The sequence below is a fragment of the Taudactylus pleione genome, unplaced genomic scaffold, assembly GCF_031769625.1.
Source record: "Taudactylus pleione unplaced genomic scaffold, aTauple2 ptg000017l, whole genome shotgun sequence".
Taxonomy (NCBI): Eukaryota; Metazoa; Chordata; class Amphibia; order Anura; family Myobatrachidae; genus Taudactylus; species Taudactylus pleione.
The window spans coordinates 8,689,490-8,709,884 of record NW_028284419.1 but is presented as its reverse complement, the minus strand read 5'-3'; the positions used below and the strand labels follow the sequence as shown (position 1 = coordinate 8,709,884).

The window sequence follows — 20,395 nt, the reverse complement described above, 5'->3', positions numbered from 1 at the left end:
ATGGATGTATATTACCCTCCCCTACCCCTCCCTCCGCATAGCCTAAACCTAACTCCCCCCTCCTAACCCTAAACCTCCCTCCCTTGTGCCTAACCTGGGATTCTGAACCATGTCGGGATCCTGGCACCGGCATTGTGAGCATTGGCATCCTGACAGCCGGGATAATTACTACATCCCCTATAACAAGCACAGAAATGTACCTGTTGTCTCTGAAACCTTGGAGGCAACGACTTCTGAAATTGCTTGGAGTATCCAGAGGAAACTGGAGGACGCATCTGGGTTCCAAGTTCAGACTCGCTCTCATGTTGTATTACAGGCGCTGGGGAGGGAGCGGGAGGTAGGGTGCTGACTGGAGACTGAACTGTAGGTGGCTCAAGAACAGGTGTTGGCAGCCGGACAGGTGTCACTGGAGAAGAGCTCTCTCTGTCACTTGAAATGCTATCCTTCCTGACAAATGGTGCTTCTTCTACCACTACGAAAAGGAAAATACTTTAAAACAGCAAATATTTTAAACAATGGCAAATATGGGATCCACCCCCTGCAATACTTTAATCACCAGTATTGTTGGGAAAATTATACAGTTGAATACAGGCCATATATATCTATTTCCAGGTCAAGTTGTTTCCCATAGAAACTTTGCCAACTTGAGAACCAAAATGGTAGCCTTGGGTTAGCAATAATAACTGAACGAAAGAATATACAACAGACAATGCGGATTAGAGACCTGTGTAACATACACGGTATATGCCAGTTGACTTATTGTTTGTGCTTATTGGCAATTACTACTCTTGGAGCCTGCAGAGGGCTCAGACAGTTGTTTTTTTCTCCCCTGAGAGAAAGGGCAAGATGATAAAAAGAACTGAATAATTTTTCTGTTCACAATCAAGGGCGGTATAAAAAAAACCAACATACATACATACATTTCTGGGTGGTTGCATGGGAGAAAGGGATTAACGCAGGGTTTCCCAAACTCGGTCCTTAAGGCACCCTAACAGTCCAGGTTTTAAGGCTATCCATGCTTAAGCACACGGTTAAATCAAACCGATGTACTAATTAAGTCACCTGTGCTTAAGTATGGATATCCTGAAAACCTGCACTGTTAGGGTGTCTTGAGGACCAAGTTTAGGAAACATTGGACTATATGCAGGATTAAACCTGTAAACCCTTGGAAGACCATACCTAGATCTGAATTATTGTCTTCCAAAACACTGGTGTTTCCGTTCTCGTCTGGAGCTTCGGTGTCTGGTTGAGCGGGTTCTTCCTCCTTCCCTTCCTGTTGGACAGGAGTCTCTGGCCTCTCTGGTTCTTTTTCTTTCACAGGCTGTTCAACCTCGGGTACCTTCTCTTCTTGCTGGGGAGGTTCTTGCAGGGGCTCTTCAGTCGTCACAGTCTTTTCCTCAGGTGGTTTTTCTGCTGCTAACTTTTCAGAAGAGGCTGATGGCGTTGTAGCGGCAAACTTCTCATTCAAACGCTTTAATTTCTCAGCGCATGCAGCTTTCCTCTGCTCGTCCATTCGCCTTTCTTCATCTTCACGTCTCTTGCGGGCTCGTTCCACAGAAGCGGAAACCTCTGCTTGCTGTCTACGCCTTTGCTTCCATATCTCATCCTCACTGGGACGTGACTGTAAAGGGGTCGGCCTAGGAGGTACGCCTGGGTGGCCTTGAGCAGGATGCTAAAAAAAATGTTTCAAAAATAAATTAGGTTTGGCTGTGGTTTCCTGGTTTATGGTCTCAATTCTATTTTTGTTAACAAAACAATGAGTTTGTGCTTTAAATCTACGCCAGCATTTCACATATGCCAACGTTTCACTAACTACCAGATACTTTTGTAACAAATCATTTTATATATTGGGGACTCCAGCTAGATGTAGGTCACTAGAAACAATGCTTTTCTGGGATTAGGTTAACACTACACTTCAATGAATCTTAACACCCTGTTTTCCCCCCAAATAGGGTTTTGGTGTTCTAAAAACAGAACATTTTAACATTCTGGCTGAAATGCTGGCCACATATTGTAATGGTGTCAGCAACAGAAAGAAGCCGGCCAGCTATTCTGAAAAATAAAAAACATACATTTTGTTGCTTAAACACAAGACTTAGGCCCTGATTCAGAGATGGACGGTATTGCACAGTCATAGGGAAGACGCTGTCTCGGATCACCATCATGACCATAGGTGTTTTGGCCAGGATGCTTAAGCCGAAACGTACTCAGCCTTGCTGTCAGAATTGCACAGCCGGGTCCAGGAAGTCTGCCCTGGGCTCGGCACGTTTCCAAAACACGCCCCCATTTTGGAGAACGGTCCTCATGTTCGCCCCCCCCAAACGGTGGAACCAGTCAATCATGCTGCGGCTGAGGGGGGGAGGTAAGTGACTATGCAAGACCCGTTCTGCACATATGACAGGAGATGTACACAAACCATCGGTTTTGCGTACATCATCTGAACCAGGTGCTTAGACCTTTCTAGTTCATTTATAAGAATGCAGCGATGACTACAAACTGATCTAATGCCTACACATACACAAAAAAAATAGAACAAATAAAAAGGTTAAGAAATAATACTGAAACCAAGTGAATAATTTTTTTGACCCGACAATAAACCCAGACTGCCGATGGGTCATTATATAGCTGTGTGTCACATCCATGCTTTCAGGGTCCCCCATGTGGCCTGGCCAATATAAGCTCTAAGGTAGAGATTCCCAAAACTCTGTCCTCAAGCCACCATAACTGTCCTGGTTTTAAGGATATGCATGGTTGAGCACAGATGGTTAAATCAAATTGACTGTGGTACTTCTTAAGTCACCTGTGCCCAAGCATGGTTATCCTTAACACCTGGACCACTATGGCACCTTGAGGACCAAGTTTGGGAACCTCTGCTCTAAGGTAAGAACTTCCACAATGCACCCTCATTGAACACCATACCTTGTAACAGACAGCGCTGCAAATTATTAGGATTAACCACACATTTAATTCAAGTATTTCCAAAAGATAATATGAGATATGGTAAGAACTTACCCTTGTTATCTCTATTTCTACGAAGTCCATAGGGTTCCACAGGATACCTTGGGGTATAGGTGTGACGTCAGTCGCAGGGCACCAAAGAGTTAAGCTTTCAGCCTCCCAGGATGCACTAGGTCCCCCTCCTATACCCCGCCCCCAGGCCAAGGCACCTCAGTTAGTTACCAAGCCATAGGCCGGAGGAGGAGAAGGAAGAGAGAGAACAAAGATCTGGACACATACAAGAATCACATTCTCACCAGAGGGAGACGGAAAACCGGTGACCAGAGCAAAGCCCATCTGCAGCACAGGTGCGACAGGGCGGGAGTCCTGTGGAACCCTATGGACTTCGTAGAAATAGAGATAACAAGGGTAAGTTCTTACCATATCTCATATTTTCTACTTCAGGGTCCATAGGGTATCCACAGGATACCTTGGGGATGTCCCAAAGCAGTATCCTTTAAGGGTGGGGACGCTCCTGTGCAGAAAGGAGAATCCGCCGCCCGAAGGAAGCATCCTGAGAGGCGAAGGTGTCAAACCTGTAATACCTCACGAAGGTATGGACAGAAGACCACGTAGCAGCCTTGCAGATCTGAACTGCCGAGGCACCACGTCAAGCTGCCCACGAAGGACCCACAGACCTAGTGGAATGAGCCTTCAGAGAAGGAGGGACCGGTAGGCCTTCATGAAGATAAGCTTCAGAAATAGCCATACGGATCCAGGCTGCCAAAGTTTGCTTTGAAGCAGGCCAACCCTTTTTACAGAAGCCATAGAGGACAACAAAGCGTCCGACTTCCTAAACAAAGAAGTGCGGTCCACATAAGTCCTTAAGGCCCGCACAACATCCAAAGAGGCCTCACCCACGGAAAGACCCGGTGAGTTAAAGGCCGGAACAACTATTTCCTCGTTAACATGAAACTGGGAAACAACTTTGGGAAGAAACTTGGGCCGAGTGCGGAGCACTGCCCTGTTCCCATGAAAAACCAAGAAAGGGGGTCTACAAGAAAGAGCCCCTAACTCAGAAACACGTCTGGCTGAAGCAACGGCCAGAAGGAAAACAGTCTTAGCTGTTAGCCATTTAATATCCACTGAGCCCAGTGGTTCAAACGGCGGTCCTTGGAGAGCCCTCAGGACCACAGCCAAATCCCAAGGCGCCACAGGTGGAACAAAGGGCGGCTGAATACGGAGAACACCTTGCATAAAGGTGCGCACATCCGGGATTGTAGCAATCCTACGGTGAAACCAGACAGATAGGGCCGAAACCTGTACCTTCAAAGAAACAAGGCGAAGCCCATGATCTAGTCCCGCTTGCAGGAAGGCGAGAATCCGAGACAGACGAAACTCCCGCGGTGCATAACCTCTCGGTCGACACCACTGGAAGAACATATGCCACACGCGATGGTATATCCTCGCGGAAGACGGTTTCCGAGCTCGTAACATGGTACGCACCACAGAGCTGGAAAACCCCCGGGACCTCAGCATGGCCGTCTCAATAGCCACGCCGCCAAAGACAGCCGAGTCAGGTCCGGGTGAAGACAAGGACCCTGAGACAGAATGTCCGGTCGTAGCGGCAACCGCAGAGGACTGTCCACGGACAGACCCTGAAGGTCTGAGAACCAGTGCCGTCTGGGCCACGCGGGAGCTATCAACAGGAGCATCCCTCCTTCCTGTTTGAATTTCCGGACTACCCGTGGAAGAAGGGAGACCGGAGGGAACAGGTATGTGAACCTGAACGTCCACCGGACGGACAGAGCATCCACCAGAGACGCCCCTTCGTCTCTTGTGCGAGACCCGTACACCGGCAACTTGTTGTTGTGCCGGGACGCCATGAGGTCGATTTCTGGAAGACCCCACCTGTCCACCAGTAGTTGAAAAACGTCCGGGTGCAGGGACCATTCCCCTGGATGAACGTCCTGGCGACTTAGAAAGTCCGCCTGCCAATTTAGCACTCCCGGGATGAAGACCGCTGATATGGCCGGAAGATTGCGCTCCGCCCAAACCAGGATCCGAGAGACCTCTACGAGAGCCTCCCGACTGCGAGTTCCTCCTTGCCTGTTTATGTAGGCCACGGTGGTAGCATTGTCCGACTGGACCTGCACCGGGTGACCCTGGAGAAACCGCTGTGCCTGCAGGAGAGCATTGAAGACCGCACGGAGTTCCAAGATATTTATTGGAAGCTCCGCTTCTGTCGGCGTCCACCTGCCCTGGAACAAGTGTGGACCCGAAACTGCTCCCCAGCCCCGAAGACTGGCGTCCGTTGTCAACAGGACCCAATTTGGAACCCAGAACGGACGTCCCTTGTTGAGGTGGGTCGTCTTTAACCACCACGCAAGGGACAGGCGAACCTCCGGGGTGAGCACAATCGTCTGGAACTTCAGAGACTGAGGCAGCCCGTTCCACTTGGACAGGATCAGGTGCTGCAGAGGTCTGGAGTGAAACAGGGCGTATTCCACCATGTCGAACACCGACACCATGGAGCCCAGTAACCTCATCGCCGAGTGTAAGGACACCCGGCGGCTGTGCAGACAACTGCGCACCCTTGACTGTAAAGCAGAGATCTTGTCCTCCGTCACGAAGATCCTTTGCTGTCCCGAGTTCAATAAGGCTCCAAGATGCAGAATCCTCCGAGACGGGATTAGAGTGGACTTCTGCCAGTTGATTAGCCAGCCGTGCCGTTGCAGCAGTGCAATGGTCAGGTCCAAGTGGTGTAACAGGAGCTCTGGAGATCCTGTCACCAATAACAGGTCGTCCAAGTACGGCAACATGCGGACTCCTTGCAGCCGCAGAGAAGCCGCCATGACCGTCATCACCTTGGTGAAACACGTGGTGCTGTCGCCAGGCCAAAAGGTAACGCCCGAAACTGGAAATGGTCGCTGCGGTTGCAAACCGAAAGAACTCTTGATGGCGCAAAAGAATAGGGACATGCAGGTAAGCGTCCTGTATGTCCAATGACACCATGTAGTCCCCAGGTTCCAGCGCCAGAATGATGGACCGTAGGGTCTCCATCCGAAACTTCGGGACCCGCAAAGACTTGTTGAGTGCTTTGAGGTTGAGAATCGGACGATATGACCCATTGGGTTTCTGTACCAAAAATAGATTTGAATAGAAACCCTGGCCCCTCTGGGAGAATGGAACAGGCACTATAACTCCAGCCTGGAGCATAGTGTGCAATACCTTCCGCAGCTCCGTAGCCTTGTTCCGGTCTGATGGTAGACCCGTGGTGAAGAATCGAGCCGGGGGTCTGTGCCGGAAGGAGAGGGCGTACCCGTGAGAGACCACCTCCAGAACCCAAGTGTCTGTCGTAGTGAACGACCAACACCGGGAGAACTGCAGCAGGCGGCCTCCCACCCTGGGATCCCCCAAGGGGAGACCCGGACCGTCAGGCCGCAGGCTTGTCATCTGGCTTGGGGGCCGGACGTCTGGTACTCCATGCCTGTTTCCGGGGCTTGCCCGATTTCTTAGGGCCAGCCTGTCGAGGAAACGACTGTGGTTTGGGCCTGCCCTGGGCCCTAGATGACCGAAAGGACGATGGTCCAGAACCAGAAGGAGCAGCGGCCGACGGGAGACAAGCAGATTTGGCTGCCGCCAGCGTGGCCACAATCTTATCCAGATCCGGACCGAAGAGAACTTCTCCGGTAAACGGCAACGCTTCCAGACCTTTCTTGGATCTGCGTCCGCCTTCCAGGATCGCAGCCACAAGGTGCGACGAGCAGCTACCGCTGCTGAAGAAATTCTAGACACCAGAGTACTAATGTCTAGAGCCGCCTCGTTGATGTAGGTGGCCGAATCACGGAGATTGCCAATCAACTCCGCTTGTTCGGCCGGACAGTCGGATTCAAAAGAAGCCTCTAATGAATCCGCCCAGCGCTCCATCGCTCTGGCAACCCAGCAAATGGCCATAGCCGGCCGTGCTGCCCCCCCTGCAAGGGAATAAGCGGACTTCAGGCAGATTTCTACCTTGCAGTCCGTAGCATCCTTAAGGGAGGACATGGATGGCATCGGCAATGTGGCACTACGGACAAGACGGGTCACGTGAGAATCCACCTGTGGAGGGGATTCACACTTAGCAAAATAATTATCCGCGAACGGATAAGCCACCGCCAGGCGTCTCTGCGGCTGGTATCTTTTGCCAGGTTGTTTCCACGCCTCCTCTAAATGGTCCACCAACTGACCCGAAAGAGGAAAGACTGTGGCATCGCCCTTCACATCTTTGAAAAAGGCATACTTAGATTTAGCCGCTGGGGGAACTTCGTCCTCAATCACCAAGGCTGTGCGGACCGCCCGAATAAGTCCAGGAATATATACTTTGGACTTAGCATCAGCGTCCTTAGTATGGAAAGGTTCCTGATCGTAAGGATCCAGAATCTCCCCATCATCAGACGTCCCTTCGTCATCCTCATAAGGAGCGGACAGAGACGCCACCGGCCTTTTATGAGGCCGCATCACAGACTCCCCTTGCAATACATCCGACAAGTGCTGTAAAGAACTCGTCAGGGAGTTAACCCACGCTGGCTCCTGAGAACCCGGGTGCGGGGAAATAGGGAGACTGTGGGGTACCACCAATTGTCGTGGGAACCCCTGCATGGGTGACGACACCACAGACTGCTGGGACAAACCCATCGGAGTAAACGCGGGCTGCGGAGCTAACTGGCCCACTAAAGCTGTTAACGCCTGAGCGAAACAAGCCCAGGGCGGCTCCTGTACCGGTGCTGTAACCGTAATAGGCCGCGCCATGGACAACACTGCCGGCAAAGGCCCTCCGCGCTACCCTCCCCCTCCGCTAACGGTACTTTGCACGTGGTACACTGTAGCCGGAGGGGAAAATCACTTTCAGACATGATGGCACCACGTATGTGACCTCTCTCACCAATTAAGTATTAAATAGGCGAGAGACCACCCTGCAGCACCGCACCGCAAGGGCTTTAGCAGAAAGAACAGGGACAGTAATAAAGCTGACAGTTTAGTGAAGAATAGTTACAGGCAGCGCTAGCACAGTCACATACAATGCAGAGAAATAACAATTCCTGCACTAACAGCGCTGATCACTCAACTACACAGACACAGGGCCTGGTAGGACACAGCGCTGCATACACAGACCTGAGCCACAGCGGAGGAGAGGTATGCGGGGGGACCCAGACCACGATGCTTCCTTCCAGACTTCCAGCAGCGTTCACCATGCGTTGCAGAGAAGATGGCCGCCGAGGAGCAGAGAGAAGCTGGCCTGGGGGAGGAGCGCTGACACAGGACCAGTCAGCACAGTGCAGAGAGGGCTGTGTGCAGCGGGGGAGGCGCCGGCTGTGAGACAGGGAAGGCGCGCTCCCCTGGCATGCATTTAACCCCTGGGACGCCGCAGCGCTACCGCTCTGCTGCGGTCCGCTATCCCAGGGGGTAGTGGAAGCGCAGGTTGGTCGCCTGGCTCCACGCTGCAGCCAGTCCCCAGGGAGCCCCCTGCCTGGGGACTTAGGACCATGTGATCAGCGGGGACCCACCGCGGGACCCCGCTGCTTACCTCTGTCCCCCTTGAATCCGGCCATGGTCCGGAGCATCTGGGGTCACCGCTAGCTGTGACCCCAGACGCCCACCAGCATCCCCGGATCAGTACCGGCGTTCTGGTACCGGCGGGGTGTAGGGAAGACAGCATGGACGTCAGGACTGACTGTCCATGCTGTTCATCCAGTTGTGCAGCCACAGCTGCATGAAGAATAAGCTTCAGGGGCTCTTCTAGCCCCCACTCCAACAGGTGCACCCGACTCCGGCCGGGCACCAAACTAAACTGAGGTGCCTTGGCCTGGGGGCGGGGTATAGGAGGGGGACCTAGTGCATCCTGGGAGGCTGAAAGCTTAACTCTTTGGTGCCCTGCGACTGACGTCACACCTATACCCCAAGGTATCCTGTGGATACCCTATGGACCCTGAAGTAGAAATATTTAATAAAAATGGCCATGAAATATCCAAAAGGACAATATAAAATTGTAAATATAATAGACATACAATAATTAGCTTATTCCAATTAGTAATACATTTGAACTGCTCTTTGTTTTCAAAGTCACCAGTAATATGGTAACATTAATTCTTATCGGATAGCTCCACAGAAAAACAAAATAAAAATAAGCATGTAGATTTAAATTGCCAACATTTGCTAATTAGTGCTTTTTTCAGGGCTGCTGGAAATTTTAAGGATTTTGTAATGATAGTGTTCCTTCTCCCCTACAATCCACTTATTCAGTTGGAGGACCACATATAATATTATTTCCTCAGTGTTTTCACTGGCAAAATTTATTTTTTCTTTTTTGATGGAATATTTCCCTTATAAAGGTAGCCGATTGGATTCGGCAACTAAATTTACGGATCAACTTAGTCACAATAACTATGGTCTAAGATTCACTAGCACCATTCACGCTACATATATGACGTTTTTGGATATTGCACTTTTCGGTGGTGGGTAATTTCCTCACAATGGAGACTTATATCAAAAAGGTGGACCAGAATAGGTATTTGAATTACAATAGTAGTCATCATATCAAATGGAAACTTAACATTCCCAAAGGACAGTTCCTCAGACTAAGGAGGAACTGTTCATCCATAGAAACCTTCTCTAAATAAGCAAAACTCTTATATGATTCATGGATCAAGGTTATCCGACTGATCTTTTGGATCAAGCACTGGTACAAGTAGGGGAGTTGGATAGAGTATCCCTTCTAGCCAATAAAGATAGAACCTTATCATGCAGGAAGAATAAGGTTAAGGATAGAACAGTAATGTTTGTGACAATATAATGCAGAAGCTCATATGATTAGAAAAATAAAAAAGAATTTTCATATTTGACAATTAGATGATGTCCTGGGAAGCACGGGACTGCTAGACAGTAATGTTATTTTTAGAAAATCAGATAATTTGACGCAGAAACTTGCTCTGAGTTTCCTTAGAAGAAAAAGGGATAATAGGGAAAAGAATAACAGTACATGGATTCCAGAATGACCAGTAGGGTTCCATCAATGTGGCAAAACGGGGTGTTTTACCTGTAAATGTTCAAACAGAAAAACGTTGAATTCTGTTCATTCATGACAAAAGAAATTTCCTACATAAGAGTTTTCTGAATTGTATTACAGATTACGTGATATATGTGATGGACTGCGGGTGCGGCTCTCAATATGTGGGCCATACCACCAGACCACTACATGTTAGATTCATGGAACAGAAGAGAAATGTGCTTATGAATTCCAGAACTCATTTTCTCTATAGACATATGACAGGTTGCCAAAAGGGAAATGTAGCTAATATAAAGATTAAGGCAATAGAACAGGTTACATTTACAAAAAGAGGTGGAGATAGGTATAATATGTTATGCAGGTGAGAGGCCTTCTTTATTTATAGTTTGAAAACACTGTGGCCAGAAGGTCTTAATGACTCAATTGAACTTAATAATGTGTGAGCTATCTAGGGTTGTGAACATATGAATGAAGTAGTATTTCTGTAGCAGAAGCTGACGTCTTTAGTAAAAAGTAACCCAATCTGGGTTCTACATAAAACCCAATGTTTAGAGACCAAGAAATGTACTTATTAGGATTACTAAAGAATACATGAGAATGGTTTAGGTTTGTCTACATAATATTTTATTTTATCTAGTTATTAATTTTTATCAATAGTATTCATGTATTATTCTTTATTTTTATTATTTTTTGTGATGAATATTCGTGGAGTATGTACCACCGCAGCTGGTTTATGGGGAGAGTATGGAAAGAAATGGGCAAACTAACAAATTAATATAATTCCTAAAAGGCTGCTAGGATATAAATGGAATGGCCACTAGAATGTGCTAAACTCCATGGATATAAATAAATGGAGTACAAATGGCCGCTGGAACGCATGAGAAAAACAGAAGCAGTCATCCAAAATGGCCGCTGGAACGCATATGACGTCAGCTGGAACCACAAGTAGCTGCAGTATAACCCGCAAACAATGGCATGAGACACAGCAGGATTGACTCCTACAATTTTAGAGGTAATTAAGGTGGTTTAAAAGCACCATTTGTAATGTGGGGAATATTCTGTCTGAGGAAGCCGCTGAGACTCAAAGAGGCGGGGAAACGCGTTACTCAATACCCACAAGTGTCTGTGCTGCACGCTGCATGTAGCAAGGAACATTCATCTTAAAGTGCACTGAGGCTGGGAAGAAGGATCACTATAATCTCCTCCTCAAAGCTCCTAGTGAGTATTACCACACGGACTGTGTGATTTAAAAGCCACTAAGAGGACTGCGCTATTATTATTCTCACCATAGTGAGCTGACCACCTGAATGTTGGAAGTATATCATTGGTGTATATACCATCAAAAACAATAAGGTGTGGACTATCTGCTACCCTTATAAGGGAAATAATCCATATTCCATCAAAAAATAAATAAATATATAAATATTATTATATGTGGTCCTCCACTGAATAAGTGGATTATAGGGGAGCAGGAACACTATCATTACAAAATCCTTAACATTTCCAGTAGCCCTGCAAAAAGCACTATTAGCAACTGTTGGCAATTTAAATCTACATGCTTGTTTTTTATTGTTTTGTTTTTATGTGTGGAGCTATCAGATAATAATTGATGTTACCATATTACTGGTGAGTTTGAAAACAAAAAGCAGTTCAAATGTATTACTAATTGGAATAAGCTAATTACTGTATTATGTCTGTTATATTTACAATTTTATATTGTCTTTTTGAATATTTCATGGCCATTTTTATTATTTTTTATTATTGAATATATCTTTTGAAAATATTTGAATTAAATGTGTGGTTAATCCTAATAATTTGCAGCGCTGTCTGTTACATGGTATTTTTTCAATTTTGTATTGCTGAGAGGGGTGGCAATCCCCTTTAAATAGATAGCTGCAGCAATAATTGGATTAACTAAATATAAGTGTGTGTGTGAGACTAGGCGCCAGGTGGTTTCTTTCTTTTTATTTATATTGTTAAACACTATACCTGTTGAGGAGCATTCTTTGATTGCAATAGAGGAGGAATAGTTTTATCCAACGATAAAAGGGATGGAGGCATCTGGCGTCTGTCCTATTGCAATGCAGAAAAAGAATAAAATTTAATTAAAACAAGCTTAAAATGGTCAAACAATAGAGGTCACGATTTAAAATATAGCAATAGTCTGTGTGCACAATAATAACTGTTAGTAACTTGTGTTGGTATATCAGGTTAAGCATATTCCAATGAAAAGGAATGAACAGACATAATCTAGTCAACGATCAGTGTGTTAAACATTAATAAATGGGTCCAATAATGATTTAAGGGAAGGCGTCATACTGTTAGAAAGGTGTGTCCTATTGTTTCGCAATGAGTACATCTCTATGTGTTTTTACATGGAACAGTTAGTAATTTGTTTAACCCTCTTTATGAGGTTCAAATGCTACATATAACAACCCTATTCAGAAATCCACTGTACAAGCTCAGCTGTCAAATCAAAGCCACTGGCAGCCACTAAAACGATAAAACTTAGCAGAGAAACTGAATTCAGTGAGCATAATAATGACACCTCTTGCGAAGGTATTGCTGCCAGACACAAAGCAGAACACAGTGACAGTAATACATAGGGAGTGGAAGGAAAAAGAATACGAAATTCACATGGTGAAGAAATGAAAATGCTTTGGGGAACAAGGTCAGGGTGGATCTGGTCATAAATGTTATTTTCATATTTGACAATTAGATGATGTCCTGGGAAGCACGGGACTGCACGGGACACGGGATGATGATCCAAGTGTTGGTGTGGGATAGTGCAATGACTGAACTGATGAGTTTTTCCTCATAGCAGGTAACATTGTGCTGGGGAATAAATCAAGCCAATTGGCATGCCAGGGTCAATGTTACACATTGTTTTATTCCGTAAGTCTCTTGATTTGCTTTCACTTTGTCTACAGATAGGATATATGCATAACTCACCTGTTAATAACTGGGCACACAAAGTTAGTTGTGGGTAGGGTTGGCCATCGACCATTGATTGTTAATATGCGTTGATTGCCGGTGGTTTAGCCATAGATAGAAATCCAATTTTTATTTTTTTCAGCCTGGTGCTGGGACACAGCCTAGCCCAATCCGGTGTGACTCACGAAGCCCCGCCCCCACCTCTGATTAGCCCACTGCCCAGTGAGTAATAGCACAGGGGTGACCACTGATGTGGCGAAACCATTGATTGTTCCCAGTCGAGCTCATGTTATCGAGGTTAACCACCAATGGTACCATTGATGGTTAACCCACTGATGGCCATTCCTTCTCATGCATGTGCTCTGCTCCTGAGATAACGTTAAGACACTCTCGTGGTGTTCACGTTTGCCTGCCACATATACCCCTTCCCCCCTCCCTTTTTCAGTTCATATCCATTTTAAAATAGTGGGGTCAATTCAATTAGGGGCAAATCAGCTCACCCCTGTACATAAATGCGTGCACATATGGCACTTAGGGTCACCCCAGACTTGCTGATTTTTGTTCGGAGCCCTTTCAATAGCACTTCACACTGCTCGTCCTAATTTACCCCAAGGAATAGAAACCCCAAATGAAAAAAACGGACTTAATGAAAAACTGCATTGCGTGCTTATACTGCTGAAAAACAAAGATACTGAGGTTTGGGAAATAGAACAATATGTTATATGAAGCAGGGTAATGATCAGATAAAATAATTATAAAACAAACCCAACCTGTGTGTCAAGAGGTGGCCCTTTACCAAGCAGAGACTTCTGTCCCGTTATGTGTGCAGCTTGGGAAGTAGTAGTGGTTGCTCGTTCTTCTGAATCCTTACAGACCTCTGAATTTTCAATAGGTTTAGCATGGACTTGCTCGTTTTTTGAGATCCGTTCGTCCCTATGCAGATTAAAGTGAATGTATTACTTTATATTGTTTATTTCTTTAAAAAAAAAGTTAAAATATTGACGTTTCTGCTTAAAGCTGTGGCAAATTTAATTCCAAAGCATTATTATAAGTTTTTCTAGCACAGAAATACGATAAATACTAAAATATATTGGTATGGTCAAATGAATATTCCAGTGTAGCGGTACTGGTATTGACGTAAATGTTTCTAGATTGTCCAATTTTTTTTGCATTTTTTAAATATTTGGGGGATGAAGCTACATAATAATTCTGCTTCTCTGTTCAGTCTCCAACATGCATGCACCGTGGGAGGGGGTGTGCGCCTCAACGGCTACCACTGCTAGGGAGACGGGACAAACCTAGTGGCACAAAATAGGCCCACCAGGAATGGGGGCAGTATTAGAGCGTGGGCGGGACAGCGCAGAGCTAGATAAGAGACGGGATGAGCATCAGTTATAGCGGGGGTCAGATTAGCTGAAAGAGGAGGTGAGGCCAGACAGAGGAGTGGGGGTGCAGACTAAGGTGAGATGGCGAGTCCACTTACTAGTATATATTAATCTAGTTGCTGCAGAATACCTGGCTTTTATAGGTACTCATCCAATACAGCCTGAGTACCATTGTTATTGTCACAGTCCCATAATCACTATCTACTTTTCAAGAAAGTATTAATCTTATCAAATTTTGTGATAATCTTTCATAACACAAAAAACAAAGCTGTCAGAATAACCACAAGCAGATGCCGAAACACGCAATGAAGAGGGAAACTACCCAGTTAGTATTAGCTCATGCGGATCTAGTATTATCGATTTATATTTATAAAGTGTCAAAATTAGGGATGTGCAGGCTCGGATAGGTTCGAGTTTGCACGCTGAGTTCGGATTTTTCCCTCCAAAAAAACGGAACGACGTTTTGCCTCTTTCTGAGTTCATTTTTTTTGGAGGTAAAAAATCCGAACTCGGCGTGCAAACTTGAACCTATCCGAGCCTGCACATCCCTAGTCAAAATATTAAGCTGTACTATACATTGGAGGGTAGCAGGGGTGCCATGATACAAAACAGATGACATACAATGCACACAATGCAAACATTAGGGGAATATAAATTGTAACTATTCTTGAACGCACGAATCTCCCCATATTTTTTTTTTCTTTTATGCCTGCCGCCATGAAGTTCCTTACAGCTTATATTATGTACATTTCCTGTGTACAAGTCACCAGAGAAGAACATTTTAAGTTAAAGTTGGACAAGATGTACATTGTGAAAAGCACACTGAAACGTTGTTTATAAAGTAAATGTGTGGCCACTGTTCAATTCCTATTAAGCCAGAACTACAGTTTTAGTATTGTGCTCTACATATATTGTTTTACCTTGTACATTAGGAATGATTTATGTTTGCAGTTTGGAACAACAGAAATCCATTTTGAAAAGTAAAGAACTGGAATAAGAACCACCAAGTTCTATGTGAACAGAACCTCCTAACCTTTCATATGGCAAATGTATGGGAAACAAAATGCAATTTTAAAATCTCCATTCCAACTGCTGAAGCAAAAGTTTACAAACGCGTTGTGGCTGTTTGAACCAACAGTATGAATTATTATATACAAGAGTGTGGAGCAATCACAAAGCATGAGAAGGAGGGAAAAACTATTTCCAAGAACAGAAAAGTGGCGGCCACGTCCTTTAAAGAAAAAAAAAAAAAAACCTCTCGCATTAAGGGTTTGTTTCATTAAGAGATGTGGGAAAATCAAGCTAAAAGGTGTCAATATGTACATAGACATCTAATAAGAGGTACAAATATAATATAAATCTCTCAAGGAATGGAATGGTTATTCCAGACAGCTCATTAAATCTGTACAGCTTTGTTTCTACACTGCAAGTTAGAGCTGAGATAGAATATTATCCACCCCCCCCCCCTCCCACCACCACACCAAACACTAATAAACTTACATCTGTTTGCACATGTTATGGTATTGTCCTTAGCTGGGTTTACTCAAAGCTAAATGGGATCCCTAAAAGCTTACTGACCATAAGCAGCAAGTATGGGAAAGGAAGGCTTTAATTTTTCATTATGCACATTGACTTATGAACAGGCATTTCCATTGTATGTACTATTCACCTTAGATACCCCTGTAACAGAAGCACATTCAAATATCAAAGGCTTTGAAATGGGAAGGAAGTGTATGTGTGAGGTACTGTACAATAGGCAGACCAACCTTCTATCAAGTGAGATCACTAAACTATTCAGAACAGAAGAGAAATGGAACTACAGTTTCAGCTCGAATGCTCAAAATGTAAATAAACAAAATACTGGAAAAACACTTGGAGTATAACAAATATTTTAATAAAAAGAATACAATATACAGTACAGTAAAGTAAAAATACAAGATACACAACGCTACATCACATTCATAGAAATAGTAAGGTCACAGGTGATACACCTTAAGCTTGACATTTGAATATATATATATATATATATATATAACTTGTTAAGGTAGATTACCAGCTTTCCATCTTCTCTTTGTGACCAGGTGAATGCTCCTCATCATCGCTGAAGTTTAATTGCTCGGTGTAGTCTACTTCACTTTGTTCTCCTACAAGAAGGGATAAAATATATAACTAAAATGCCTTCTGTGCTACAGTCCCAAACAAGCTGAAGTCTCGTACAATATAAGGAACTAGATCTAGGTTCAGACTTCCTAGCTCGATGCACAACAGAATGAGTTATTACCAGACACGAACTACTGCAACAGAGCCCAAGAGCCCTCAAAATAGTTTTCCCCTTACAGTGGGTACACACCTGTGCGATTTGTTTGCCAACCTAGGTATCTGCTGCAGACCGGGCGGCTAATTGGTAAGCCAATACACACTCACCAATCTGCCGCTCAAAGTATCTGTGCTGACATCACAACTGGGTGGGCAATGAAATTTGCCGGCCCAGTTGAGATGCGAGTCACTGTCGGTCCCTGCAGAAAATGTATGGGTAGTCGGCAGTTTGCCCATACACACAGCCAGATGTGCCATTATATCTGCAAGACATATCAGCATTGGGTGTGCTGCAGGGCTGATGCGATATGTCTGAATGCCGTCATTTACAGACATATCGTCTGTACACACCCGCCAATGCATAAATCGTTCTTCGGCTGATTGAACGACACATTGAATGGTGTGTTCCCAGCATCTCAGGGAATCTGCTCCTTATATCCTGCAGCCAAAGTCTATATGGATGCTGCTAACCATAGGAGTTAGTTAAGGAAAATAAAATAAACTCTGCAAGAGACAACCATGTTAGAAAATGTCCTGTTCATGTGGAAAAAAAACCTAGCTTCATATTGGTAGGGGATTTAGAAGGGGGGAGAACCTGCAGACTTTGATCATATTCTTAAAGTGCCATACATCTAAGTAGACCTTCCATACCCAGTTGTTCAACAAATGGATGCAAGAAGATTCATTTCAAATAAATAGCTAAGCGGGTTTTAATTTGTATATGCTTTTTTTTTGATAGGGGTAGAGAAGACCAAGCACACCTAACAATTCAGGTGGTGGTCTGCTCTTCACGTGATATTTAAGATTATTAGTAAGTTTCTGCAATATTTGGTCTTGACAAATGACAACTTAAGTGTTCCTGAAACACTGATTCAATAAAGAAAACTTTTGCATTAATAATCTTATGTGCGAAGTCAACATTTCTGATTTCAACAGTGTCCCCTTAAAAATGTATCTAGAGAAAACAAGAACATGCTATTGATGAGGAAACAAGTGCATAATGTGCATACACACTGTCAGATCAGACAACGATATCATTGTCTGATCGTCCTGCATGTGCTGGATGATCGATATCGATCATCCAGCACACCACCAACCCACAAACGACTAGAACAATCGCGGGTCCCTATAGGAACCTGGTCGATATCGACCAGGTTGGACTGCATGCACGGGCGATGGATGTTATAGTTATCGACCATCCGTGCCCGCACATCGTCCGTCGTTTGGGGGTTGGAACGGGCCAAAAAATGGACGATATGAACGATATAGCGAAAAACTATATCGTTCATATCGTCCTACAAAGTCTGACCGTGTGTATGCACCTTCTGATGAAGACCATGATAAAGTGGAATTTTTTGTATTAGCAAAGCTATGAAGAGCTTACCATAGTGCAGAGTTACACAAACATTACAGTCCAGGTTTTAAGGATATCCATGCTTGAGCTCAGGTGACTTAATTAGTACATCAGTCAATTTGATTTAACATCTGGACTTAATCATGAATATCCTTAAAACCTGGACTGTAATGGCAGAGTTTGGGAAACTCTGCATTATAACAAGCTCCCACTCGTTTATATACACAGATTATACAAAACATGTTCACTAAATGAGGGACAGCGGCAAAACGGCAGATGACAGTACTGAGGAATGGCGTAAAATCAAGGATGTGGGGAACAACAAGTTGAGTACACCCTATTGGAATAAAAATATCAAGGGATAGCCATCTCCCCAGTAGCTGTAGCTCAAAAGTATGTACAACAAACTAGTCAAGAAGAGTTTGCAACCTTGCCAGTCGGAGCATTCACAGGGTGCTACCTGCCATCTTGGCTGCCAAGCCATGCCCTCACAAAGAGTGAACATTAAAACGCTCAGTTAATGCAGCTGTCAATTAGGGACTTTCAGAAGTCTTGCATTGTATAATAACAGACCAAAAACACCTCAAAGCCAAAACAGCAATCACTGGTCCCTCGGAGGTTCGCTATTGCATAGGACACCCTGTACAGGTGATGATCAGTGATCTCTAAAGCTGCATATACACACACAACGATTTTGTTACCAACAATTTTATGAACGATTTTATAAATGATTATCTGTCAGATTTTTTTAAAGTGTAATGAACGATTTTTTTGAACTACAAATGATTTTTGCATATTTCCTTAATGAAAATCGTTGAGTTGACAAGTCTGACTGAACTACAAACGTGAACGCGCATGAACGATAATCGTTAATCGTTTGACTCAGAAAGTGAACGTTTTATTTCAAACGATTATCGTTAAACGATATCATTTAACGATAATCGTTCAAAAAACTGTTGTATGCAGCTTATGTGCTATTCTGGGAACCAATGGAAAAATGATACATTTAAATAATGCTTGTGAGGACAAGCCCTAAAGTTGGCAACACATACATGGGGGTCAAGTAATCACAAAGCTATCAGAGAAAAGCCACGAAGTAGAAAGCAAGAAATATATACCTGCCCAGCCTTCGTCTGTTTCAGTGTCCAGGTTATCCAGCTCCTTGAGTTCGTTCGCACTTATGATGGAGGGGCGCTCAACACCCTCAGCAGCCCAAGCTTGTGGGGGTCTTCTAGAGAGTCTAAGTATCCAATCATTAAAACAGTACATTAAAATATTGCAAAGACAAATGGTCTGTATCTGGTCTATAGACAGATAGATCAACAAAAAGTAACAATTTTAAAACACCTACTGCAATATCCTTCCAATACAGTACATATATGTTAGCCTATTATAATGAAATGCCAACTGTAATTTAATTTTGCATTCTAACTTACACTGTTGCCCCAGCTGACTGTACAGTTGGAAGTAATGAAGCAGCAGCCCCTGACCGCTGTTGTGAAACAACTATAAAATTCTCACCTATTGTTTTCTGCTGGTGTAGGATAACGTGTTGACCCCTGCATTGGGGGGAATGGAAGCCGTGGATACGAAGGGAACATCTGTGATTGAAAACATGAAAAAAAAATTAACATTCTATGTATATAAAAGCATATTCTGTTGCGCTTTAAAATGAGGGCAAACAGGCAACAGTTCATTTTTGTTAGTAACTTGTAGGATTAATACCAATTATATATATTTACTTTTTTTAGATTCAATAGAAATATAAAGAAGTAGAAAAATGTATCTTCTGTCTCTAAAGTTTGTTCTTCCTCCAAAAACAAAGTTGATTTTACAAAATAAGGAAGAGGCTGAAAACAGAAGGCCATGTCACATAAAGAAGACGCTAGAGATTATTATCTGACATTACTACAAGATCCGGCTACCATGATGTTATAACCAGTCCGGAACTGCGTGAATTACTCTAAAACTCAATAGTTCATAAACAAAAAAATAAACAAAACAGGCATCAAAAACATTCACCAAGAAACAAATTTAGATCCTGGGAACTTGTGCAATATGTAGCATTTTTCATTTTAAGAGAAAAGTCCTACATTTGCTATGTTGGAATGACAGAAATTACCTCTAAAGCTGCATACACACGCAACAATTTTGTAAATGAACAATTTTAGTAAACTATTTTCGTTCATTTTTTCAAGGGAACAAATGAACGAAAATAGTTTACTAAAATCGTTCATTTACTACATGTAATGAACGATTTTTTTGAACTACAAACAATTTTTGCATATTCCCTTAATGAAAATGGTTGAGTTGGTCAGTCTGACAACTACAAACGTGAACGATAATCGTTCATCGTTTTCACTTAGAAAGTGAACGATTTTTTCAACGATTGAACGATATTGTTAACGATAATCGTTCAAAACA

General features: G+C 44.0%; 1 protein-coding gene across 7 annotated transcripts in view; it reads right to left on the bottom strand.

The window, feature by feature from the left end:
* PRRC2C (proline rich coiled-coil 2C) overlaps positions 1-20,395 on the bottom strand; it is a 108,954-nt gene that overhangs the window by 38,062 nt on the left and 50,497 nt on the right. For all 7 annotated transcript variants that reach the window (XM_088482121.1, XM_088482130.1, XM_088482154.1 and 4 more), the window contains exons 7-13: positions 19,493-19,572; positions 19,090-19,211; positions 16,355-16,445; positions 13,687-13,849; positions 11,972-12,055; positions 1,180-1,672; positions 201-472 (exon numbers count right to left, since the gene is read on the bottom strand). In XM_088482121.1, coding sequence (XP_088338247.1) covers positions 201-472; positions 1,180-1,672; positions 11,972-12,055; positions 13,687-13,849; positions 16,355-16,445; positions 19,090-19,211; positions 19,493-19,572 — 1,305 coding nt within the window. The remainder of the gene's footprint in view (positions 1-200; positions 473-1,179; positions 1,673-11,971; positions 12,056-13,686; positions 13,850-16,354; positions 16,446-19,089; positions 19,212-19,492; positions 19,573-20,395) is intronic.